The 23115-nt window shown below is 36.9% G+C and overlaps 2 protein-coding genes across 3 annotated transcripts; both read right to left on the minus strand.

Moving 5' to 3' along the window:
• Positions 1 to 939: 939 nt before the first annotated feature.
• On the minus strand, positions 940 to 4907 carry LOC131551723 (cytochrome c oxidase subunit 7A-related protein, mitochondrial-like). Its single transcript, XM_058794807.1, has 3 exons — positions 4732 to 4907; positions 3527 to 3661; positions 940 to 1544 (listed from the first exon to the last, which is right to left on the minus strand). The coding sequence occupies exons 1-3, from the start codon at positions 4801 to 4803 to the stop codon at positions 1401 to 1403; spliced, it is 351 nt and encodes a 116-aa protein (XP_058650790.1). The 5' UTR covers positions 4804 to 4907; the 3' UTR covers positions 940 to 1400.
• Positions 4908 to 8770: 3863 nt separating this feature from the next.
• Positions 8771 to 16946, minus strand: LOC131551740 (potassium voltage-gated channel subfamily G member 3-like). 2 transcript variants are annotated; one of them, XM_058794833.1, is made up of 2 exons: positions 15856 to 16946; positions 8771 to 12638 (listed from the first exon to the last, which is right to left on the minus strand). In XM_058794833.1, the coding sequence occupies exons 1-2, from the start codon at positions 16461 to 16463 to the stop codon at positions 11993 to 11995; spliced, it is 1254 nt and encodes a 417-aa protein (XP_058650816.1). In that variant the 5' UTR covers positions 16464 to 16946; the 3' UTR covers positions 8771 to 11992. The 2 variants fall into 2 exon arrangements, with proteins under 2 accessions (XP_058650816.1, XP_058650815.1); XM_058794832.1 differs by having other exon boundaries at positions 15826 to 16946.
• Between the last annotated feature and the right edge of the window lie 6169 nt (positions 16947 to 23115).

A 23115-nucleotide genomic window follows, 5' to 3' on the forward strand; every position in this document is an offset into this window, starting at 1 on the left:
TCAGTAACTGCAGGCGGCGGCAATGTTGAGCACCAGCTCTCTGTGCACCGCACCATTATTCAAACAGAGATAAGAGATGGCCAGCTGACATACATGTTAGGAGAATGGATATATTGAAAATGGCTAAATGAGAAATGCAACCTTTAACATTTGTTCGTATAGAGATTATCCTTATTTGTAATGCGATTTTTGAAGGTTTAGAACTTGAAAGTGTCCAGATGTTTTACATGTTTTCGTCCCATTACTTTCCCAGTTGTTTATCATGCCTACACACACTCATTTTAGAGAGATGACCGCCATGAAAATAATTTCTAGAAAAAGTTATTTTTTTTACAGAAGTGTCTTATGGTCACCAAGACTGCATTCCATTGATTTTAAAATAAATATATATATATATTTTTTTTTTGCTGCTTAACACTCTTCAATGAAAGTTTGAATTCAGCCCAGTTTGTATGTTAAGTAGTTTGGGCTAAATTTAAATGGCATATTAAGGATTCTGGGTTTTAACCAAACCTTAAGCACAATGTTTGACGAAAAATCAATACAGCACTGCTACAGTAGAGGATGAATCCAAGACTGAAGCTCATTTCACATTTTACAAAAACAAAACAATAATGGGCATTATGCAGCACTGTTAGATTGCAGTATATTGCAATCTAAATGTCAAGAATCAATAGAAATGTTAATTCTCTATTTACCTGACCCAAAATGCATCTAAATGTGACTGATAACATTGTAGCCCAAGGAACTAATCTAATATCAGTGAATTATAGGTTTTGAAATGCTTTTATGTATCGATTAACACTAATAACACTTGCAATCCCATCAGACTCATATCCTGTATGATGAGACGGAGCCGAAGACCACAGGATGTTGTTGCTAATAATCGAAAGCCATCCGGACTGTTCCAGCTCAAAGATGACACACAAGGAGGGTTCATTGTTCACTTTTTACAAATAAAATATTTATTCTGCTAGGTACAAATTGCAAGGACTTCATTTACAGGCTGACAAGCTTGCTGTTATTTACTTAAAAGATACAAAGGGATGCAAATAGATCAGTACATCAGTGTGTGCATTATTTTAATTTCCCTGATTGTTAAAAACAGACCATTAACTGTCTAGAAAGAGGGACCCATCAAACGACAATGAGAAGATAATGATTGACCAAACCAAATACCATAAACTCTCATGTAATAAATGTACATATGCAATGAAATCAGATGGCGCTTCTCAGATTGATCAAGACTTGTGTAACCAGTGAGTGAAATCTAAATACTGGGGTAAATAAAATAATTCTGTCACAGTCTTTTAGAGCAAAATGACAAAAGTCTATGTCATCACTCCAACCATAATAATTACAATATATTTAATAATTACAGAGGGCACAAGCAGGGCGGGTCACTCTGGTTTTCGGGGCTGGGCAGCGATATAGAGGGCCATTAAACAGTAGAGGGTGCCGCCAATCGTCAAGCCCATCGTGGTCCTATACAGCATTTTGTCCATGACTCCACGCTTCAGGTGAACCGGTGCTCCATCAGCTTTCTGTAACAGGTCATATTGTTTAATACACCAAAAAAAAGCTTTTTGCTGCTTGTTCACTTCAGAAATACAACACTGAGTACTATTGGCCAGAACAAGACCTGCATAAATCCAGAACCAGATTGAGATTTTGGCAATTGATTCAGTCTAGGACTTGGCTGACAATAACGATTAATCGATTCTGATCAATCTTCATTTTGATGAACAAAACCTCTCTAAACATAGCTTGTTGTGTGCCTCCTGTCCAATAGTTGCAGTAAACTTTGTGCTTTGTTAATTTTCACAAAATAATATAAAATAAATAAATATAAAAATAAATATCATTTTGATAGTCTTTTCATCATCTCAGTTTAAGTAGCAGCACGGAGATGAACCGATCATCTTTTCCTGTTTATGACTAGTTATAGTAAGAAAAATATGAAAAAACAAAGGTTTGTTGAAATAAACAGTACAAATGACTGAAATCATGTCTCATGTATCGCTCTGTATTTCAACCTTGGAAAAACATCAATTAAATAAGTAAACAATGTCATGTAATGTTACATTTACCTCAGAAAACACATTCAATATCCATAATCTCGTTAAAAATCTAGATGAGCATTTTGCTAAACATATGCACTATATCAGCGTTTCCCAATTTCAGATAACCAGCTCGTTAGAAGAGATCTACGTGCGTGAACTGTGTTCCGATTGATATGATCCCTACACAGTGTTCATTGCTCCCTGAGAAGGGGAAATCTGTTGAAGTTTAATTCACTTCAGAACATTAACTCATGGATTTGCGCTGTGCAGCGTCTTTACACACAAACGAGTGGACATCATATACGTCTGTAAATAAATACAATTTAAATTCACGTCTCGCAAACTTTAATGCCCTTTGAATGGAACATACAATCGTTTCGAACTGGAATCATTGTGGAATATCCGGTGATGTCCACTTCGTACGTGATAAGAGATGCATACGAAATATGCAGAGCAGGGGGTGGGGGGCGCAAGGCCTGGGATTGGGAAACGCTGCATTATATTTTTCATTAACCTATTAGTGACATCGCATTTATTGAACGTTTAAATATACCTATAATGAAAACAAGTTATGACAGCCACCTTTTAATGTTTATAACGACAGATTAGAGTAGATTTAAATATCATTCAAAAAAAGTTTATGAAAACTTTACAAAATAATGTATTCATACAACTCATTTTTTATACGTGTAGATTATTATATCTAAAAATAAACACCAGTTGAATTTGAATGTTAATTTGAACCTTTAATATTAGTGTGCCAACTGCAGAGTTTATCTCCAACTTGCTTTAACACACCTGCCTTGAAGTTTCAAGTACACCTAGCAAGACCTTGATTAGCTGGTTCAGGTGTGTTTGATTAGAGTTGGTTTAGATTTTTTTTTTTTTTTAACATCAATGTATATAGTTTATTAATTTAGAAATCTTTTTTATTCTACAGACTCAGTTAAGGACTGAGAGTGTCTGTATAATGTGATGGGAGAAGTTTAGTTTTATTTATATATATATATATATATATATGAGCAGTATAAACTATATATTTGTGCAGCTATCAGTGTGGAGGACTGCTTTAGTATTAAACTACTAAATTACATATGGCAGCAAAAACTTATTTATAACAACAATGCAACTTCTTGCATTAATGAGTGTCTAAAGACACATCTGCCCTTTTACCATGAACCTGAATGTGGCTTTTCCAAATACAATTTAGAGTTTGAATTTATAATGTTAGTTATACTATTCTGAGTCTTTTGTTTAACTCATGTGTTGCAAAATGTGAAGGTGTTTTGGGACAGATGCCAGATAACTGATCATGTTGTTTTGGTTTGTGTCCAAGATTCAAAAAAAAAAAAAAAAAAGAAAATTGTCAAAGGAGAAGAATTTTTTCTGACATGAAATATCTAAATCGCTGGATTGAAAAAAAATTCACAAATCAAAACAAATAATAAAAATCAGTGCAATACCTGGAAAATATTCTGCAGCTCAGGGACTTTGTTGATTCCCATGTAGTGAGCCACTGACCCGGTCTCTGAAACAACCTTGGTTGGTACAGCAAAGATCATGGGAGGAGCTTGAGAGGGAACCGTGGGCTTCAGCCCCTGTCAGGACAAACACAATGATGTATGAGCTGCAGAGACATTACGGCACCAAACAATGACTACTGCCATTATTTACTCGTTTTAACATCAGTCCAAACCCCTATGCTGGCACCGTCTTCCTCTGAACTCAAAAGGACACCCACACCTCACAAAGGTCACTCGTAGTGAACCACATCATTATCCGATTCCGAAAAGGACCCAAGAATCACCATAAAACAGAATCATCTAAACCTGGATACACTAACATAACACCCAAAAACTAGTCAATTAATTACCTTTCATGACTATCTAACGCTCTTATAGTGTTCCACCCTCTTTGGAGCTTAAAGTTACGGTCAATATGAATTGTTGTATTAGGGAAAAGAGCTGCATGAGGATTGTTCAAAATGTTTCCTTGTCTGTTTGATGGAAGAATAACAGCATGTAAGAAAATAATGAACGACAACTGTTCTTTGATCCAAGTTACAGACTGAATAGACAAGGTCATGGTGGAAGACTGAACTAAACAACCTCTTAACCTTGGTCTAAAACAGGGCTGGGCAACTTAGGTCCTGGAGGGCCGGTGTCCTGCAGAGTTTAGCTCACACCTGAAGAAGCTAACCAGTGTCTTCAAGATCACTAGAAAGTTACAGGCAGGTGTGTTTGAATAGGGTTGGAGCCCTGGTCTAAAAGAACGAAGCACTTAACTCTACAGCTGTCCTTGACATTAAACAAACGGTACTTAACTTTTTCATTAGTTGGTATAATTTCTGTTCTGTTCCCTTTCAACAGCTGGCTTTCAGGAGCTCAGAGGAATCGTGTGATATGAAGCTATAAAATCCGGCTGAGGCCATATTGCAGCTCTAGTGTCGGTCTTTAATCACTCGGATTCATTAACGTTAATGACAAACTTAGACTGCATTACTTTTTAACAAAGGCAACAGTGATAGTAAATCAAGGGTAGCTGAGAGTGTTTATCAGCACAATAAAAAGGCAGACTTGCGCGATGGCTGAGTGTCTGTGAAGCGCTTCCTGTGAAGGTCACTCCAGATTCTCGCTTCTCATAAAACAGCAGCGGAAGGTTTGAGTACCTGCGGGCTGTAAGCGGACGCTGCAGTCGCTCCCGTTAATTTCCCAGTGACTCCGCTGACCTTATAGTACATTTTTGTTGATAATACTGTGAATCACACCGCAGACAGGATCGCTTCCCACCACCTGCTCTCTGTGTCCGAGAGTGAGAGGACCCCGCCGGAAATTACGTCACTTAGCAGACCGGTTCTTGCCCGATTAAAAAAGCGTCAACCCTACCTTCAGCCAAGTTCAGACAAAATGCTATTATTAAATTGTGAATAAAATAATTTTCACTACCGCTCAAAAGTTTGAGTAAATCGTAAAAAATATTTCCCAACAATACTGTTTTACTGCATGTTTGATCAAATAAGCTTAAAGCAACCAAGCAAGCATAAAAGAAAAAAAAAAAGGAAAAATAATCAGACATGAAACTTTTAAACAGAAGTGTACATAGCCAAAACACCAGCTATTCAGTTTAATGCATAAAGGGGATTAGCATTTTTGTTACCTTCAGAAATTTACCCTTCTTCTTCTTTCTCTCCACTATAGCCTATAATAAGGTCTTAACATTATTTAGAAACACAAATTACACTTCTTAATATAATTTAGACATTTTTGTCTTCTCTTAATATGGCTGCTCAAAAAATACAGTGTCAAAAATGTCAAGTTTACATAGAATATCGAGCTTATTATGAAACAGAATTTTGTGTTTATTTGGAAGAGCAAAAAGCAAGAGGTCTTGCTTTCCCAGCGCGCGCACACACATCTTTCTGTGTATCTGCATTATTCAGCGAGCGGCTGTGCAACACATTCAGTTAAAACACATATTATGTTGCTTCTCTAATTTTACATGCAAGTAGGCCTATAGCCGAAATCACAGCACAGCTATTGTCTTTATCTTATGTGTAGGCTAGCCTATTTTATTTTATTTTATATATTTTTTATTTATTTTTATTTTATCAGACAACGGCTCGATTATAAATCATAATAACATCTTGAAAGGGAGAGCTATGTAGTCTTAATGGGTCGCCTTTCAGGCACTATTTCATATTCATTCCATTGTCTGACAACAGAAACAGTAAAATATATAAATGAAAACAGTTTTATTGAGAATTTATCTGCATCAAAATACAGTAGGCTATGTGGACACATAAAGGCAAACAAATGTAGGCTAATAATAAATAATAAATGTGTATTTTGCACGTTCAGAAGAAGTGAGCTGCCCTTTCATGTGAAAATGTAAACAGGTTTAGTTACATTTCTAGTCTTCATGCTCTATGTTAACTGGTTTCACTAATAATAAACATATATTGCATAAAGCATCCATATTTGTCCATGCCCATGTTGATTAGAGTATTAAAAACTTGAAAAGTATTCATTTAATAGGGTAGACTGAGAACATTTGAGACATGTGTACAGTTGAAACACCTTAAATAACTTGCGTACACAAGAACCCCAAGCCGTGATTTTTGCTCCACACATGTGTATTAGTGTTCTCTTTGAAATGTGTGTGTCTTTCCACTCCGAAGATATCGGCAATTTTTTTTTTTTTTCCAAGGTGAGATTTTCATTTCACCATGTCCCTTCCACAGTGAATAGCTTATTATTCTTTTATGATTGTTAAACGTGACATATATCATTGCAAACGTTACTCTGTGCTCTAAAAATAGACATATTTCATGACATTGTGCCATGCAAGGTCTTTTCATAATCTAGAGAAATGTGCGAGCATGTCAGTGGGGTACGGTTGAGACACAGTCTATCAACTGTACCCGGATTGGTGTCCTATTGCTTCACATGATGTTTAGTTGTAAAGTGTTATAGATAATAGGATAAAAGTCACATTTACACATATGCTACACAAATTCTGTTAACAAAAATGATATTTGTGATATTTCAACTATTATTAATGGACATATTTTCTAACATGAATGTTAAAAGGATTACATAGCATTTTAAGAAATATATAAGGTGGGTACAGTTGAGACACCCTTTATAGGTTGCTATATACTGTATACAGTAACAGTCCAATCATAGAAAATAAAATGCATAAAGAGGCTGTTTGTGTACTGGTATTACCTGCATTATGGGGACCAAATGTCCCTACAAGTATAGTAATACCAGTAAATTCACTTTATGGGAATATTTTTTAGGTCCCCATGATGAAACAAGCTTATAAATCATACAGAATGATTGAAAATGTAAGAATGCAGAAAGTTTCGAGCGTAGGTTTAGGGGTATAGGGTTATAGGTTATACAGGTATGTATATTATTTTTACTGTTTACATTTTGTACTGTTTGCCAAATATTTTTGTAGTGTTAAATATTTGTTCCTGTTGTTTAACTGAATCTGAATTAAATAAACTGTAATTATTTAAAACTGTAATTTTGTAATTTATTTACAGTAATTTATAGCCAGCTTTAGAGCATTAAGAATGGGTGTCTCAACTCTACCATGCTACTGTTTCAACTGTACACCATATGGGTACAGTTGAGAAAAAAATGCACCTCATGTTTATGAGCTAATTGTGAAAAATGTAAACTACTTATGGCTATTATCAATCTATGATATTTTAGTACACAAGCACAAGAAATATCATGTGAAAAATCACTTCATTTCAGCATATAGTTTTTGTGTAGTGATGAAAAAGCAGAAAGTGTCTCTATTGTACTCAGTCTACCCTACATTTAACAGATAAAAATGTGCGATTAAAGGGATAGTTCACCCCAAAATGAAAATGTAATGTTTATCTGCTTACTCCATGTCACGTGTTTGTTCCATTTTGCCCATATTTGGTGTTTCCTGTTCCTGTCCTCGTTCTGTGTATATATACACTGTGTCATATAATTGCAGTTAATGGGATTCACGGCTTTGAGAGAAAAAAAAACATACACAGACAAAACCCTGCGGCTCATGACGATAAAAACACGAAATGATAGGTCTGTGCAAGAAACTGAACAAATGGACCATGGACACTCCTAATTGAGATTGTAGATAGAGTGTCAATGGTCCATTTGAGAGATAGGTGGCGGTAATTCACTTATAAGTCTGCGATCTGCCATAAAGCAAGAAGACGCGTCATGCGCCGGTTGTGAACGCACTCAGGACAGTTGGACAGTGCGGCGGATCAGAGGTAAAAAAAAGATATACTGTTCAGTTTCTTGCACAGACCGATCATTTCGTGTCTAAAGACCTCAATGTATCGTCACGAGCCGCAGGGTTTAATTTGGTTTTGTCTGTGTATGTTTTTATTTTTTGACAGACTGCAACGGTTTGAGTTAAAAATCTTTGTTTGTATTCTACTGAAGAAACAAAGTCACCTACATCTTGGATGCCCTTGGAGTAAGCAGATAAACATCAGATTTTCATTTTTGGGTGAACTATCCCTTTAAGTTGCAATTAATCACAAGTTAACTCATGACAATCATGCGATTAATCGCGATTAAATATTGTAATTAATTGACAGCCCTAAAATAAACAAATAAATAAGACCACAAAACAGTACTTTATTTTTGTACTATTTATTAATATTCAGTGTTAATGAATTTCATCAAGACCCGCTTTAGCTAACACAGAGGCAAATTCTAGTTTATTCAAAATAGACTTTCTATTTAAAAAATACATTGAAAGCTTACAGTACTAGTGAATGCAGAAAAAAAAGAGGAAAAAATAGCCTAACTGTTGTTTACAGCAGGATTTCAAACACTCTTCTATAACTAAACATTACTGGGGTATAAAAATCCCTACAAAAAGCTCAAGCCATGTGAAATAAGCCCAAGCTATTATATCAGTGATACACAACATATGATCATAATGCACAACTGTCTTTACAACTCTAAATGTTAAAAATAAAAAATAACTAACAAGTTTAAATGGGTTGTGTCAGAACTGTGTATGTCAAAAGCTTATTTATGCAGAGTTAACACAATAGAGAAATATTAAAAGTATTACAGTAAACATATATATACAGCGGGTAAAATAAGTATTGAACACGTCACCATTTTCTCAGTAAATATATTTCTAAAGGTGCTGTTGACTTGAAATTTTAACCAAATCTCGGTAACAACCCAAATAATCCATACATATAAAGAAATCAAAACAAATAAGTTCAGAAATTAAGTTATATGTAATAAAGTGGAATGACACAATGAAAAATTATTGAACACATGAAGAAAGCGGGGTGCAAAAAGGCATGGAAAGCCAAGACACCAGCTGAAATCTAACAGTAATTAGAAAGCAATCCTGCCCCTAGTCGGTGGAAATTAGTATTAGCTGGTTCAGTCCCAACACCTCCAGTACCAGGATGATGAAGATGAAACGAGGGTGGACATTTCAGCAAGACAATGATCCCAAACACAGCCAAGGAAACTCTCAACTGGTTTCAGAGAAAGAAAATAAAGCTGCTAGAATGGCCCAGCCAATCACCTGACTTGAATCCAATAGAAAATAAGAACTAAAGATCAGAATTCATAGAAGAGGCCACAGAACCTTCAAGATTTGAAGACTCTGTGGAAGAATGGGTCAAAATCACACCTGAGCAATGCACGTGACTAGTCTTAGACGAGCTATCATTACCAACAAAGGCTTTTGTACAAAGTATTCAATAAATTTCAGTAGTTTAATACATTTTCTCTGTCCCATTCCATTTTACTGTGTCATTCCATTTTATTTCACATAACTTATTTGTTTTGTTTTTTTCTTTGTATTTATGGATTACTTGGGTTATTACAGACATCTGGTGAAAATTCCATGTCAACAGCACCTTTAGAAATATATTTACTGGGAAAAATGGTGACGTGTTCAGTACTTATTTTACCCGCTGTATGTCCATTGAGACCACTTTTGGCAGCACTGTTTTGCAAGTGTCATATGATGGTGTACAGTGTCAGATATGAAAATTATAAAAACTGTTACACGTTCCTCCAGGAGATCTCGTGTTGCTGTTGTGAGATTTTAGTAGGGACTGAAGTGAAACGGATCACATCCTACAGACAAACTGATAGATCTGTTGGTTTAAGAGATGTTATTATCCACATGTTCATGGCTTTTAGCTGTCATGAGCTTTTCATTAGAGCACTGATGTATTTGCATGTAAAGTAAACAGGTTCCCTTATGTTTACCATGATTAATGAAGCAGGCAATAGAGATAAGCAGTGGGATGAAAGTGTATTAAGAACAAATGAGTGGCAGCTGACACCTGCGGCTTGCAATTCATTTCAGGCATTTTGCTTATTTTCACTTTCACATTAATTTCTGGGTGTTGTTGTGTGTACATGTGAGCCAAGGGAGTCTGTGTCTGAAGTGATCTGTAGGCACACTAGAGAACACCTCAGCATGATCACTTCAGGAGGTTTAATTAATGAGGAAATCTTAGCACATTTTGGTCTGACACATTTTTCTTCCAGAATGCATCTATTTCCAATCACACAAACTTCCGTTTATTAATTCACAAAAGCCAGTGCTGCAGTCGGTGACTGCTGGTTTCCATCCATAAATTGCTGTGAGGAATATGAATAAAGATGACGATGATTAGTGAGAATGCGGTAATTACAGAGGAGAGAGGCACCGCACCTTGCACAAGAGGAATTATTCTTAGAAAAGGTGAAATTTTGTTGCTCACTTCTTTAAACAGGCATTTTGGCAATCTTATGTCAATTTTTTGTTCCGTTTAAAAAAAAATTATAATAATAAAATCTAATGGGACAGGATAAAATTCTGTAGTTTGCAGCCAAGTATGAAAATGAGGCAGATTTCTAAAATATAAAATGTTTTCTTTTAAAGTCAACATGGATCCGTTTTACTTCTGTGCTCTGAATATTTACATGTGTAACAGAACAGCATATTCAGTGAGGAAAAATGTAGGATAGGACTTTGTTATATCAGGTATTAGGAACTGACTGAATGGTGAAAAGTGTATATTACGTACCATGATGGACTAGGTGGTTGGAAGGGAGGAGTTAAAAACAAAACAGGTCATTTCAAATGATTAAATTAAGACTTTTTTAATCTGGAATAATATGCACAGTTCAATGTGCCCCAAGAAAATAAACAGGGTCAATTTTCACGATGACTTTTCCTTAATTGTTGACTTCCATTCAACAATTTAAACAGGCCAACATTATTTGCATGTTATTTGACATCAAATAACTCTTTTGTTACAATTTTACACACAGTTGTTTTTTGTTCCTTTAGCAGCAGCCCTCCTGTGATCCATGATGTGTCGAGACAAAAACCCAGATAGCAGCACAATCGCTGAATGTTCCCCTAAGAACATTAAGGAACATAAGAGCCACAACAACATAGAGACAGCAGTGAGTCGGGGAGAAGTGGGTGGCATGGGTGACTCCATGGGAGGAGATGGCCTTGAGGTAGCTGTGTCAATAAAGATCTCCAGAACCTTCCAGAACCTCGCTTTCTGTGCAACCCCAAGGGTGCACAAGCCTCAAGGCATCTCACTCCTGTGTGAAAACTGGCAGGGCGGTAGAGGACATTCAAAGGTAGAGGATTCGGGGAGAACTCTACACGCTCTGCGTGGTGTCATCCAAAACACCCAACTCTCCATGACAGCACTCTCTCTCCATGGCCCGTTATGTTCCTCTCAGTATAGCTGCCCACACAGCTCTCACTTTATCCTTGTAATTCTCAGTCTATTCCGCTCATTATGTCCCACCACCTCTGGAGGTTTGCTGTCACACTGAATTAGGTCTACACAACAATTTAGCCTGGAAAGAGTATTCAGAAAGTGGAACAGATTGATTAAAATTCATGTTTTTGTAATCTATTGTCAGTAAAAAAAGAGAGGCTCTCAATATTTGAAATGCTGGAAAAGTGGTACTGCTTTAAAACTTCATTGCTTATAAATGAAGGCATCTTCAAAGAGACAGGTTCCTGGGCGACAAGATGATTAAATTATTTATCTCGTATCTTCTTGCCAACACTGTGGGCTGCCTAAGTGGCATTCAAAAGCTAAATCCTTTGGAGGAACGCCACATGTATAAGGTAACGCGCAGATCTCTGAGAGAGCGAGGGCTTGTTGAGTCTTTTCAAGGCCTCTGAAATTTTCCCTCCAGCAGTGTGTACCTGTCAAGGACACCTGGCCTCTGTGATACCGTCACCATGGTAGCCTCCTCCAGCCCCTTGAGTAGCAGATACAGCGCTGAGAGAGCCTGTTCTGGAGATGAATACGGCAGATGGAAATGCCTCGGGAGATCTTTGCACTATAGCCATTGATTTCTCTAGCAGAAAGCGGTCCCGTTATTGGCCACAGCCAAACCTCAGAGTTAATTGAGGAACTCGGCGGATAGGCTTCGTGTGCAGCGAGCCGAGCGGAACTTGAGTTCGTGGTAGCATTGCACAAAGCTGTGGTAGATGAAGGTGATCGGAAGAGCCAGCAGCACTATTCCGCTCACGACGCACAGGCCACCAAGCACACGTCCCGGCACAGTGATGGGGTACATGTCTCCATAGCCGACAGTGGTCATGGAGATAATAACCCACCAGCAGGCAGCAGGAATGCTAGCGTATTCCTCGTTCCCGGACTCTAGATCCAGGCCGTGCTCTAGAAGTTGCGCCAGCGCTCCGAATATGGCCATGGCCACGCAAATGAAGACCAGGAGCATGACCATCTCACGGTAGCAGCGCTTCAACGTTAACCCTAAAGTCTGGAGCCCTAGGAAGTGACGCGCTAGCTTGATGACCCAGAAGATTCGCATCATGCGCAGCACGCGCAGTGTCACGCCGGCCCTCTGCAGCTGAGAGTTTTCTCCGGTGAGAACCGTCATGGTGACAGAGATGTAATAGGGGGTAATGGCCAGCAGGTCTATGATGTTCAGCGGACGTCGCACAAACTCACACTTGTCTCGGGACACAATGAAGCGCACGATGCACTCTGCCGTGAACCATCCGATGCACACCGCCTCAATGATCCTGGACAGGTGCGCGGTGATGGGGAAAGAACAGAAAGACAGTTTGAGAGAGAAAGAACGGGATAAGGAACATAGTCTCATTAACCACATCAGATGTTTAGTTCAAGGTGCCAAAGTTTGAAAAAATTCAAAGCCATTTTAAAGCTTTCACTGAGACTCATCATCTTGTTTGCTAAGCTGTTGAATGATTTACACATTGCTATTGCTGCTCGCTCACAGATCCTTTGAAAAGCTGACTGGAATTTTCTGAGGCAACAAGTAGTAAGGTCAAAAAGCCAGCAATCGCTTTAGGAATGAGCTGACTTCCTTCAGAATTCCCTCTGTTCAAGAACGCAAGATTGCGCCTACAACTTTAATAATGGCTTAGAATTAATGAACTGATGAAATTACACTAGCAAATAAAGAAATGAACAGCTCTTTTATTGTCTTGTGAGCCAAACTAATTGCTAATTGAAACAAATGCACAGTAAATTTATATTTTCATTATGTGAAACTGAAATATTACTCTTGAAGCATTTTGAAATGCACTCTGCTACTTAATCCATGCAGCCGCTTGGAATCCTATAAGGCCTAGCAACACCGTTTATGGAGTAATGCCAATATTGATCACAATATTTTTATTCCTCTCAGAGTCTAATGATAACAGTAATGATGTCTGATGAAAGCCAGACAGTAACATGGATTGAATTGTGTTCAAAGAACGCTAGTAATTGTTAGTGACTGAGTAAAAAAAGAACACTAATATTAAGAAGATATGTCAATGCTCATTGTCTTTATCTGTTTTGGCATTTTGTTCAAACGGTTGCTGGGGCTTAAAGGGTTGGATAAATAAATAAAGGCAAACCATTCCAGTTCAGAGCCCTGTCAATTTCTCTTTGTTTCAAAAACAAAATCAACATGATTTCAAATTTGATTCTGAAGATGAGATTAGAATTTGTGAGCTGAGAACTGGAGGAACAAATCTGGCAACAGATAGCGAAGTTTATTTCTCTTTGGTTCTCTGAGAGAGAAACAAGTTGCTGTTTCAAATCCACTTGACAAGTTGGACATAGAAACTGTTTTTCCATTTTAGACAAATCCAGATTTTGTCTTTTATCAACATCTGTTATACTGAAATTACGTGTGTAGCCTATTTCTGTTCCCATGTTTCAAAACCCCAAAATAGATGCACAAAATGTCCCATTTTACATCAAGTGGAGTGAAACTCTAGTTTATATGCAACAAAATTGCCTGACGTTTTCACATCAGACATGCTTTTCTGACAGAAGTCAACTTTGAGCTGGAATAGAAGCACAGCGGAGAAAGAAATGGAGACATTGACAGTTGTCCCCAAAGACATAATCACTCATACTAATGACAGCTGAAAAAACAAACCTGATTTTTCAGCAACATAGACCATGTTATATTTTGTACACACAAACACACACAGTATGGAAGTTTGCTCCTCAGGTACCAGTACCTTCAGAACAGTCCACGTGGCAGTTATGAATACGGAACAGACAAACACAGAGGTTAAAAGGATATTAAAAGCAAAGAAATTTGCGAACATACAAATTTTGACACTGTTTGTTGCATGTTTTGAACTATGTAAATGACTAGTGGCACCAGTATTCGACTCACCTTTTGCTCTTTTATTTATTAGTTTTATTGTCATCTATAACAATAATTAGCTTTATGTTTAAAACAGCCTTAAATAGGGCCAGAAAAAAACAGTCCAGCTTAAATGATTTCAAATAGCTGACATGTTTTGCTGTTTTGAATCCATTCCTCCACATGACCTACAAACTGCTGGCTCTCAACCTTCAATCAGCACCTTGGAGAGAGACAGCTCAACCTTCCTCACAATAATGCGCTTTCCAGCTTCGCTTCAGTTTTAGCTACGCGCACTGTTACCAATCTCACAATCAGTGAAAATCGAGGAGCTCTTAACTTCGAGACGCTTGAGTAGGCTATTGGTTGACTAGACTATGAAACTTTATGACGACTTGTCATGCTGAAAGATAAAAGACAAACATTTAAGAAATATGATAACATGACAATATACACATGATACAGAAGACTGTAGACAAGTGTGGCTGCAGACGCGTATATTTATAGGCATTGCTTTATGAGAAATAGGCGCACATACACACTTGATGTGTTCTTGTATTAAAACAGCTGGACAAACAGCTTGCATTAAAACAACTGAGACATGTTTTTAGAAGTTGAATTGATTTTGACTGCTCATGAGACACCACGCAGTGGACATCATCTGACTCCTTTTTAGGCTAGAACAATTAAAAATAGTGCAGACCGAACACAGCCTAGAATAAAATTCATAAAATAACTGGAATTAATTAGGTGATTCCAGATATTTCAAGAACAATGTTCTTGATTAAAATAGAAGAAATATGTTGTTTTTGTTTGCTAAGCTTGCACACTACACATTTCCTCAGCACACAAGTAACCAAATGTCCATGTTGTGGTCAGGAGTGGATAAAGAGTAACTTAGGAGAAAAGCATCTGAAAGTAAACGATTTGTCATATAATTATTAATCCATACAAAACACCAACTGCTTCTAATGACCTATATAAAACAATAAATTATTTTAAAAAATAATAATTTAGTCAGGACTGTGAGAGCATAAATTTATGGAAAATTTCAAGGCAGTGGGATGGAAAATCAGAAGAGAAAATGTCTAAGTGAGTGCTCAGTGGTGGATTATTATAAGCAGGTTAGACGGCATCTGTGATTCATTTCACTGTTCTTTTTTTCTCAGCATCCCATGTGATGAACTTTACATTTTTAAGACACTGTGCTATGTTAAAGTTATAGACACTACATTTTTATTTATATTGTATTGTGGGCCCCCTTTATTTCAGGGCTTGGGGTAACATTTCAACATTTTTTTCCCCCATGAACTAAAGTAGGCCTATTCAGTAGTAAAGTTATTTAGATAAAATGAGAAGCATTTGGCTGGTCATGTGATTAAGAGTTAAAATTGTTAATTGCACCTTTAAAAGACATTCAACGTTTAAGAACAAGTCGAGAAGCCTATGCGAGCGGTTTCATTTCCTCTGCGTGGCGTCTAGCTGTTTTTGAACACAAGAACGCATCCTGTGTCAACGACCCCCCATGTGGGATATTTTTACAGCTGAAATCTCACAAAAAAGTTAGGAAGTTTATTCAAGAAAGAAGACATAAATACCCGGATGGATGCTCTAAAGAGTCTGTGTACCTGTGCTCTTCCTCTATGTTGCTCTCGGCAGTTTTCCAGTCAGGAAGAGTGCTCGCGCAAAGTATTACCATGGACACAATGACAAAAATCACCGACACGGACGCCAAAATTTGCGCGGCCAGGGAGGAGGTGGGCTCCTCGAAAGTCCTGCGCATTCGCTCCAGCCACTTTGAGTCCCGCTTCTCGTTTGACGATGCATCCGTCCTCAATTCATCGGCCGTTCTCTGGTGCTCCTCGGTGAAGTGAGTGTACGTGTCGGACATGCGCTCGTCGAGTCTCCGCTGGCAGCAGAACTCCAGATGAGAGCTTTCCAAACCCCAGTAGATCATCTCGTTGTAAAACGACAGCTCGCACATATGCGGGACGAAGCGCAGTTTGCCGTACTTCACGTACAGCATAATGAAGCCGAAAGCTTCTGAATGTCTGTCAAAGAAGAACTCGTTCCTCTCTCTATCGTAATCATCGCACACTTCCAGCACTTCTCTCTCCGAGGCGCAACTGTGGAGACGACTCACTCTCCTCAAAGGGAAATCCTTGATTACGTCCTTTGGAAAAGCATACTTGGTGCCACCCACGTTTATGATACAGACGCTTTTGCCGAACTTCATTTTTGCGAACTTTTAAATCCTAGAGTGCAGATGAAAGTCATGTTCAGTGGGTAGCGTCAAATACTCCCAGATTTAGCTTCAAAGTTCACGCTTCACCCTTCTTCAAGTGTCCACCACGAGGCGTGGGAAGCGGCTGGAGATAACGCCGTCTCTCTTGGCATCCTCGGTTTGGAGAAAACTTGCGCGCTCGCGGTGCGCTTGTACCTGCGCGGCGGCTGCGCCCCCCCGATCTCCACTCCACACACGCGGCATCACGAGGGGACTTCGGTTTCCGCGATGCACCGAATAAATCCAACCTGCGACTGATGCACCGGGCGCGAACAGTGATGTTATGCGTGCGCGCACACGCATGCACGCACACACATAGCTCCAGAAGTACTCTCAGGTCTCTCCTCTCGATATTCTGCTGTCTATCCACAGATTCCAGGAGACACTTATCTGTCGTTAAGAGTCTACTTCAGTATCTAACTACTTACACATTCATCTTGCACAATCTTCATAATGTCCTAGTTCTAGTTCTTCTAATCATTTTGAAAGAGAACATAGATCTTAACATTACTACCTTAAAATGACATAGGAAAGATGGTTAATACATAGTAAAATGTAAAGACACTTCAAGCATCATTCGTGGTTTCTCAGATCACTGGAGTGACTAAACCTTCTGGAGAACCTCCAAGTAGGCTACGTTTTAAATGTGCCTCACATATCCTATTGTGCTCAACTTCATAATTCATATTTCAAGTGCATTAACAGATTTCCCTTATGATACAATTCCTAGAACTGTTGACAGTCTCGCAGTATGACTCCCCATTTAATTTATGAGAGAATGGGCAGAATTCCCTGTGCAAATCACATTTGTACGTATTTTAAAAGTTAGTTTCTTGTTACTTTTGGTAACAGTGTTTTACAATGGAATGTTTATGATAGATTTAATTTAGTTTAGTTAATGTATTATTTTATTCTTGTGCATTACACATGATGTTTTGTCCAACACACTCTAATGACAATTATGTCCTCATTCCTGTGTTTTCATACTGCTTGGCTGCTTTCTTCTCTCTAATGGTTAGGCTTAGGGGTGAAACAAGTTGAAAAGCCACATTGCTAAAGAAACAAGTTCTGATTATCAAAAGTCATCTTTTCGCTAGTATGTGACATCAATTTTGTAAGGTTACTTGTTCATATATAATCTTTGAAAACTGATGTGACAGTATTGCGAAAGGCTGAAAATTATTTTCCACAGACAGACAGACAGATAGATATATATATATATATATATAGATAGATAGATAGATGCATGCAGATCCTTCAAACCTTGAGCATGCTGTTCTCTGAGAAAAAGAGTAAAGCAGAACGAAAAGGCATGACAGCTAGAGGGCGCCTCTTCTCTTTATTTATTGAGTAAGGTCCCTGCTTACATTGTGAGTGACATTTACTTTTGCAGGCCTTCGACCTGTGCATGAACATGAATATAGGGGATATTATCCCTCATTCAGTTCAGTATTTTGATACAGACATCAGATTATGAACTATGTGCAGAACACTATTCAATTTCGAAGCAATGATTAAAGACTGATAATTACAGTTCCTGCCATGGGTTTTAATTACCCATAGCAAATAGAAAGTCCTGATTATAAATCTACTTTAATTAAAAAGCGATTTAGTGGGAGAGAGCTCGGAAAAACAGGTTTTAGTATGGTCTTGTGCTAAATGAGGTCCTCATCCAAAGAGAATAAAATATTATAAAAACAATGCCTTCCTGCTCCCGGGCAGAAAAAAACAACACCACATCATTGTTTTATTTTCCATAACCCCTTACATTATGAAAAGCTCATTCCCGGACACATAAAAAGGAGTCATGCACACAAATGCAGATATAATACATTTTTAAAGTTAATTCAAATTCATTCAATCAGCCAAACTGTAATGAAGAAAATAAAGATGTCTAGGGGATAAATAGCACTTTTTATGGCGCAAAATATGGAAGTGAGAATGAAAGAGAAAGGCCACAATTCCTCTAGGGAGAAAACAAGAGAGGTGGCTTTTATAACCGACAAATAAACAAGCTAATTAAGAAATTATCATCGCCGTCAATCAAAACTTCCACATAGGCCTACTGACTGCTACCATAAAACAGGCAGGGGCGTAGAGTGTATTGTAACCAGTGATTGTTAACTAAAACTAGAACTATTAAACATTTCTTATGGAAATCGAAATAAAGCTCAAATAAATTAAAATATAAATATTAACTTTAACTTAAAAAAAAAGAAAGAATAATAAATAGAATAAAAACAAATAGGTGTAAGTTAAAACAATAAATTAAAGCACAATTACTAAGACTGAAATATAAATAAAGCTATATGTAAGTGGTTAAATAATGACAAAAGCACATAAAATTACTAAAACTTGAAACTAAAATGAATATATATACTGTATATATATATATATATATATATATAAAACATAAGAGCTAATTAAAAATGAATAAATAGGCATACTATAATTGTCAGGGAGTCTCTGTCACCACAGTCATCAGCCACCACTCACACCAGATCACACCTGTATTCTCATCATCTGCACCTGCCGTCTCCAATCAAGCCACATATAAAGTCACGCTCCACTCAATCACAGATTGTCCAGTCTACCATTCACTACCATGAACCTACCAGACTCCTTGCACGCTACTAACTTGTGTTTACCCAACCGTAGAGCCTCTGACGAACCGCCTATGTTACTCTCCTTCATTCTTGGTCCCCCGCTCTCCCACGAACCTGCAAAGACATCACAGCTCAGTATTCAGCTAAGATGCATTGAACTGTTAATTGTGCTTGCTACTCGCCTGCCATTGCTCCTCCGGTCTGCATCTCCACTCCTGTCAATAAACCTGTCTTAGCATTCGCTCAACTGTTGTCTCTGGCGTTATCTGTGACAATAATAGTATGTTGCTACCCATTCTGGGAAATTCTGCTTTACTTGAGTATATAAATACGTGTTGACTTTTTCGTTCAATTGATACTTTTGGCATTTCTCCACAAATACAAAGTGCAAAAAATAACAGCAGGAAAAGATATGCTGATCAGTCATAGCAGTATCCCATTCGCTAATGAATCTTTTGATAAATTTGGTTCCTTTGAATCTGTCAAACCTGTTCACAAAGAGATATGAATGATTCATTTCAAGAATCTTAATCTAGATCTTGAGAAGCACACCAAACAATGTGTAACATCACTTGGGGATCTCAGACCGTGCATCTAAATAATTGTATTGTGTCATATCGAGACATGAAGCTGGAAGTAGGGCTACACTGTAAGGTAGGTAGGTGGGTGGGAAGAAGGGGGTGCTGTAGATCATAACCAACATTGTATTACCATTTCCAAAAATAGACTCACGTACACCTTTAACACTATAGGCTACATGTCACGTACAACAAAGTACCAGAAAGTACCATGTTTTTACTATAGTGTTTTGAACATGACCCAGAGTGAAGCAGGTAGTATTGCATGATGTTCTAGGACAGTCTATTCATGAAAACATGGTATGATATCTGTTTATTCAGTGTATCTGTGACACTGGAGTATGGTTACATACACTTTCCCCCGGCTCGAGCCCCGCCCCTTTTTCAAAATTATTCAAAAGTGCCCTTCTCTGACAAATAGCAATGATATCTTGGTCAAATAAAACAAAATGCATTTGAATTCTAATTAACATGACAATTTGTACAAAACAGTAACTAATCGCTCAAGTCGGAAAATTCCTGTTTATTTTTTACATATCTGTCAATCTGAGGCGTAGGCCTATAGCCTATGGTTCTTTCGGTGAGTGGGTCGACGGAAGGAAAAAATAAAAAAAATAAACCAAACAATAGGCTATTTTAAACATTTTTCATCAATAATCAAAGCTAGTGTGTAGATTTAATAAAAAATCCATATATTATATATTTTAGAATAGGCTATTACATAATGCCCGTTTGTCATGTAGCCTATAATACACCAGCCAAGCATGATCTGGCCCAAGAAGTTCACATTTCATTGGACAATAATGTGAAATGGAGCGGTTATTTTCCGTTCTTATTCATAAATCGGTTGAAAATTACATGGGACAGACGAGCTTATTTGTAGAGCGATCTGGATCTGCGGTTTGTCTCATTTTATAAATCAAATTACATCGCTGAGAAAATAGCTGACTACAAAAGCACTGCACAAAACCGTGCAGCGCCAAAAATCACAATAATGGTATTCAGGTTATTCAGTTCACTTATATTTATGTATGACATACACTATTTGATGAAACTCTCATAGTTATTTAAGCCCAAGTGCCACCTACAGGCCTATTATGTGAAGTGTAGGCTGGCTGAATGGTGACGTGAAAGGACTTTAACTATTACAATTTTTGATATTTATGCAGCATTATGATTGTGTCTTATGCTCATCAAGCCTGCATTTATTTGATCAAAAATACAGAAAAAAAAACAAAAAAACTGTAGCCTAATATTGTGAAATATTATTACAAATATATATATATATATATACACACGCACACACACACTTTTATACTATTTTAATAAAATATCATTTATTTATGTGATTCAAATCTGAATTTGCAGCATCATTACTCCATTCTTCAATGCATGGTCCTTCAGAAATCATTCTAATATGCTGATTTATTATCAATGTTGGAAACAGTTGTGCTGCTTTATTTTAATTAATTTATTTATTTATCTATTTATTGGAACCTGTGATACTTTTTTGGGGTTCACTGATAAATAAAAATGAAAAAGAACAGCATTTATTCAAAATAGAGATGTTTTATAACAATATCAATCTTTACTATCACTGTTTCTACACTCTCGGAAATAAAGGTACAAAAGCTGTCACTGGGGTGGTACCTTTTCAAAAGGTACACTTTTGTACCTATTAGGTTCAAATGTGTACACTTTAAGTACTAATATTTATATTTAAGGTACCAAAATGGAGCTTTTAGGTACAAACATGTACCTTTTGAAAAGGTACCGCCCCAGTGACAGCTTTTGTACCTTTATTTCTGAGAATGTATCAATTTGACAAATCATTGATGAATAAAAGCTAATTGCTTTTAAAAAAAATAAATAAATAAAAAGTACTGACTTCAAACTTTTGAATGGTAGTGTATATTGGTACAAAAGTTATATTTTAAATAAATGCTGTTCTTATTTAACTTTTTATTCATCAAAGGTTTCCAACATTACTAATATATCAGCATTGCATAAAATGCATTAAGTAAATAAAGTAAATGCATGAAGTATATTCAAATTTTGATCAAATAAATACAGCCTTGATGACTATAAGTGAGTTCTTGCATAAATATAAAATAGTAATGTATCCAAACTTTTGGCCTATAATTTTATTCCCTTCATATTGCCCCTTTTTACATTTGAGCCCCTGCCCCTGAGGAACTCTCTGCATGTCCCTACATGCCTGTAATGTTTTCTTCTAAGGCATTTTTGTAAAAACTGCTTAAATCTCTTAATTTAACTAAACCCTAGTCCTGGCTTAAGCTAAACCCCGTTTGTGAAACCGGCCATTAAATATTAACCTATAATAACACCAAGATATATATATATATATATTTTTTTTTTTTTTTTTTTTTACTCTGCAGAATAAATAATTACAAATTTCCTTTAAAAAAAAAAAAAAAACTCCAGCAACCCATCACTGCACCTATAGGCTACTGTTGATAGAGTTATTGCATTATGTTAATTATACCTGCACTTTTTGATGGGAAGTTTTATTATCTTTTTTTACTTTATATTTTAACTATTTTTAATGTGCTACTTAACTCACATATTTTACTGTTATTTAAGTATGATGATTCAACACAGTTCACTATCACTGGGCAATACGTTTTCCCATTGAGCTTTGCTGCGGTGGGGGAAATATTTCAAAGCAAGAGCAGACCACCAGACATACCAGAGGAAGCCACAATATAAGCACTTTTTGTTTGTGAATATTCATACATGACACAAAGTCTTTTCACCACAGGGAATGTTTTGGTAACATTTTACAATAAGGTGTCATTTGTTAACATTAGTTAATGTATTAACTAACATGAACAAACAATAAACAATACATTTATTACAGTATCTATTCATCTTTGTTAACATTAGTTAATAAAAAATACAGTCATTCATTGTTAGTTCATGCTAGCTCACAGTACATTAACTGTTAACAAACACAACTTGTGATTTTAATAATGCATTAGTAAATGCTGAAATTAGCATTAACTAAGATTAATAAATGCTGTAGAAGTACTGTTCATTCTTAGTTCATGCTAACTAATGAACCTTATTATAAAGTGTTACCAATGTTTTAAGCTCTCAGAATGTTGAGTCTGTCCTGAAGAGGTCCATAAGCAATCTACCGCAGATGTATGCAATAAAATCACCAAGCAACTGTGCACAATATGAGAGGATAAGGTCAATGAGCCTTCCTTAATTGAAATCCCCTTGTATTTTTGTTTATGTCTCTTTCACAGATTAAATGTAATGAAAACAGATCTGGACAGCAGAACTAATGATTTCACTGTTCACCGTGCTGTAAAGATAAATCATCTTTGCTGTAGGGACCATTAATCTGTTCTCGGTGTGTCATGTAGATAGAGAGAGATATCAGATTAAAAA

Source organism: Onychostoma macrolepis, chromosome 13 (genome assembly GCF_012432095.1).
Source record: "Onychostoma macrolepis isolate SWU-2019 chromosome 13, ASM1243209v1, whole genome shotgun sequence".
Lineage (NCBI taxonomy): Eukaryota > Metazoa > Chordata > Actinopteri > Cypriniformes > Cyprinidae > Onychostoma > Onychostoma macrolepis.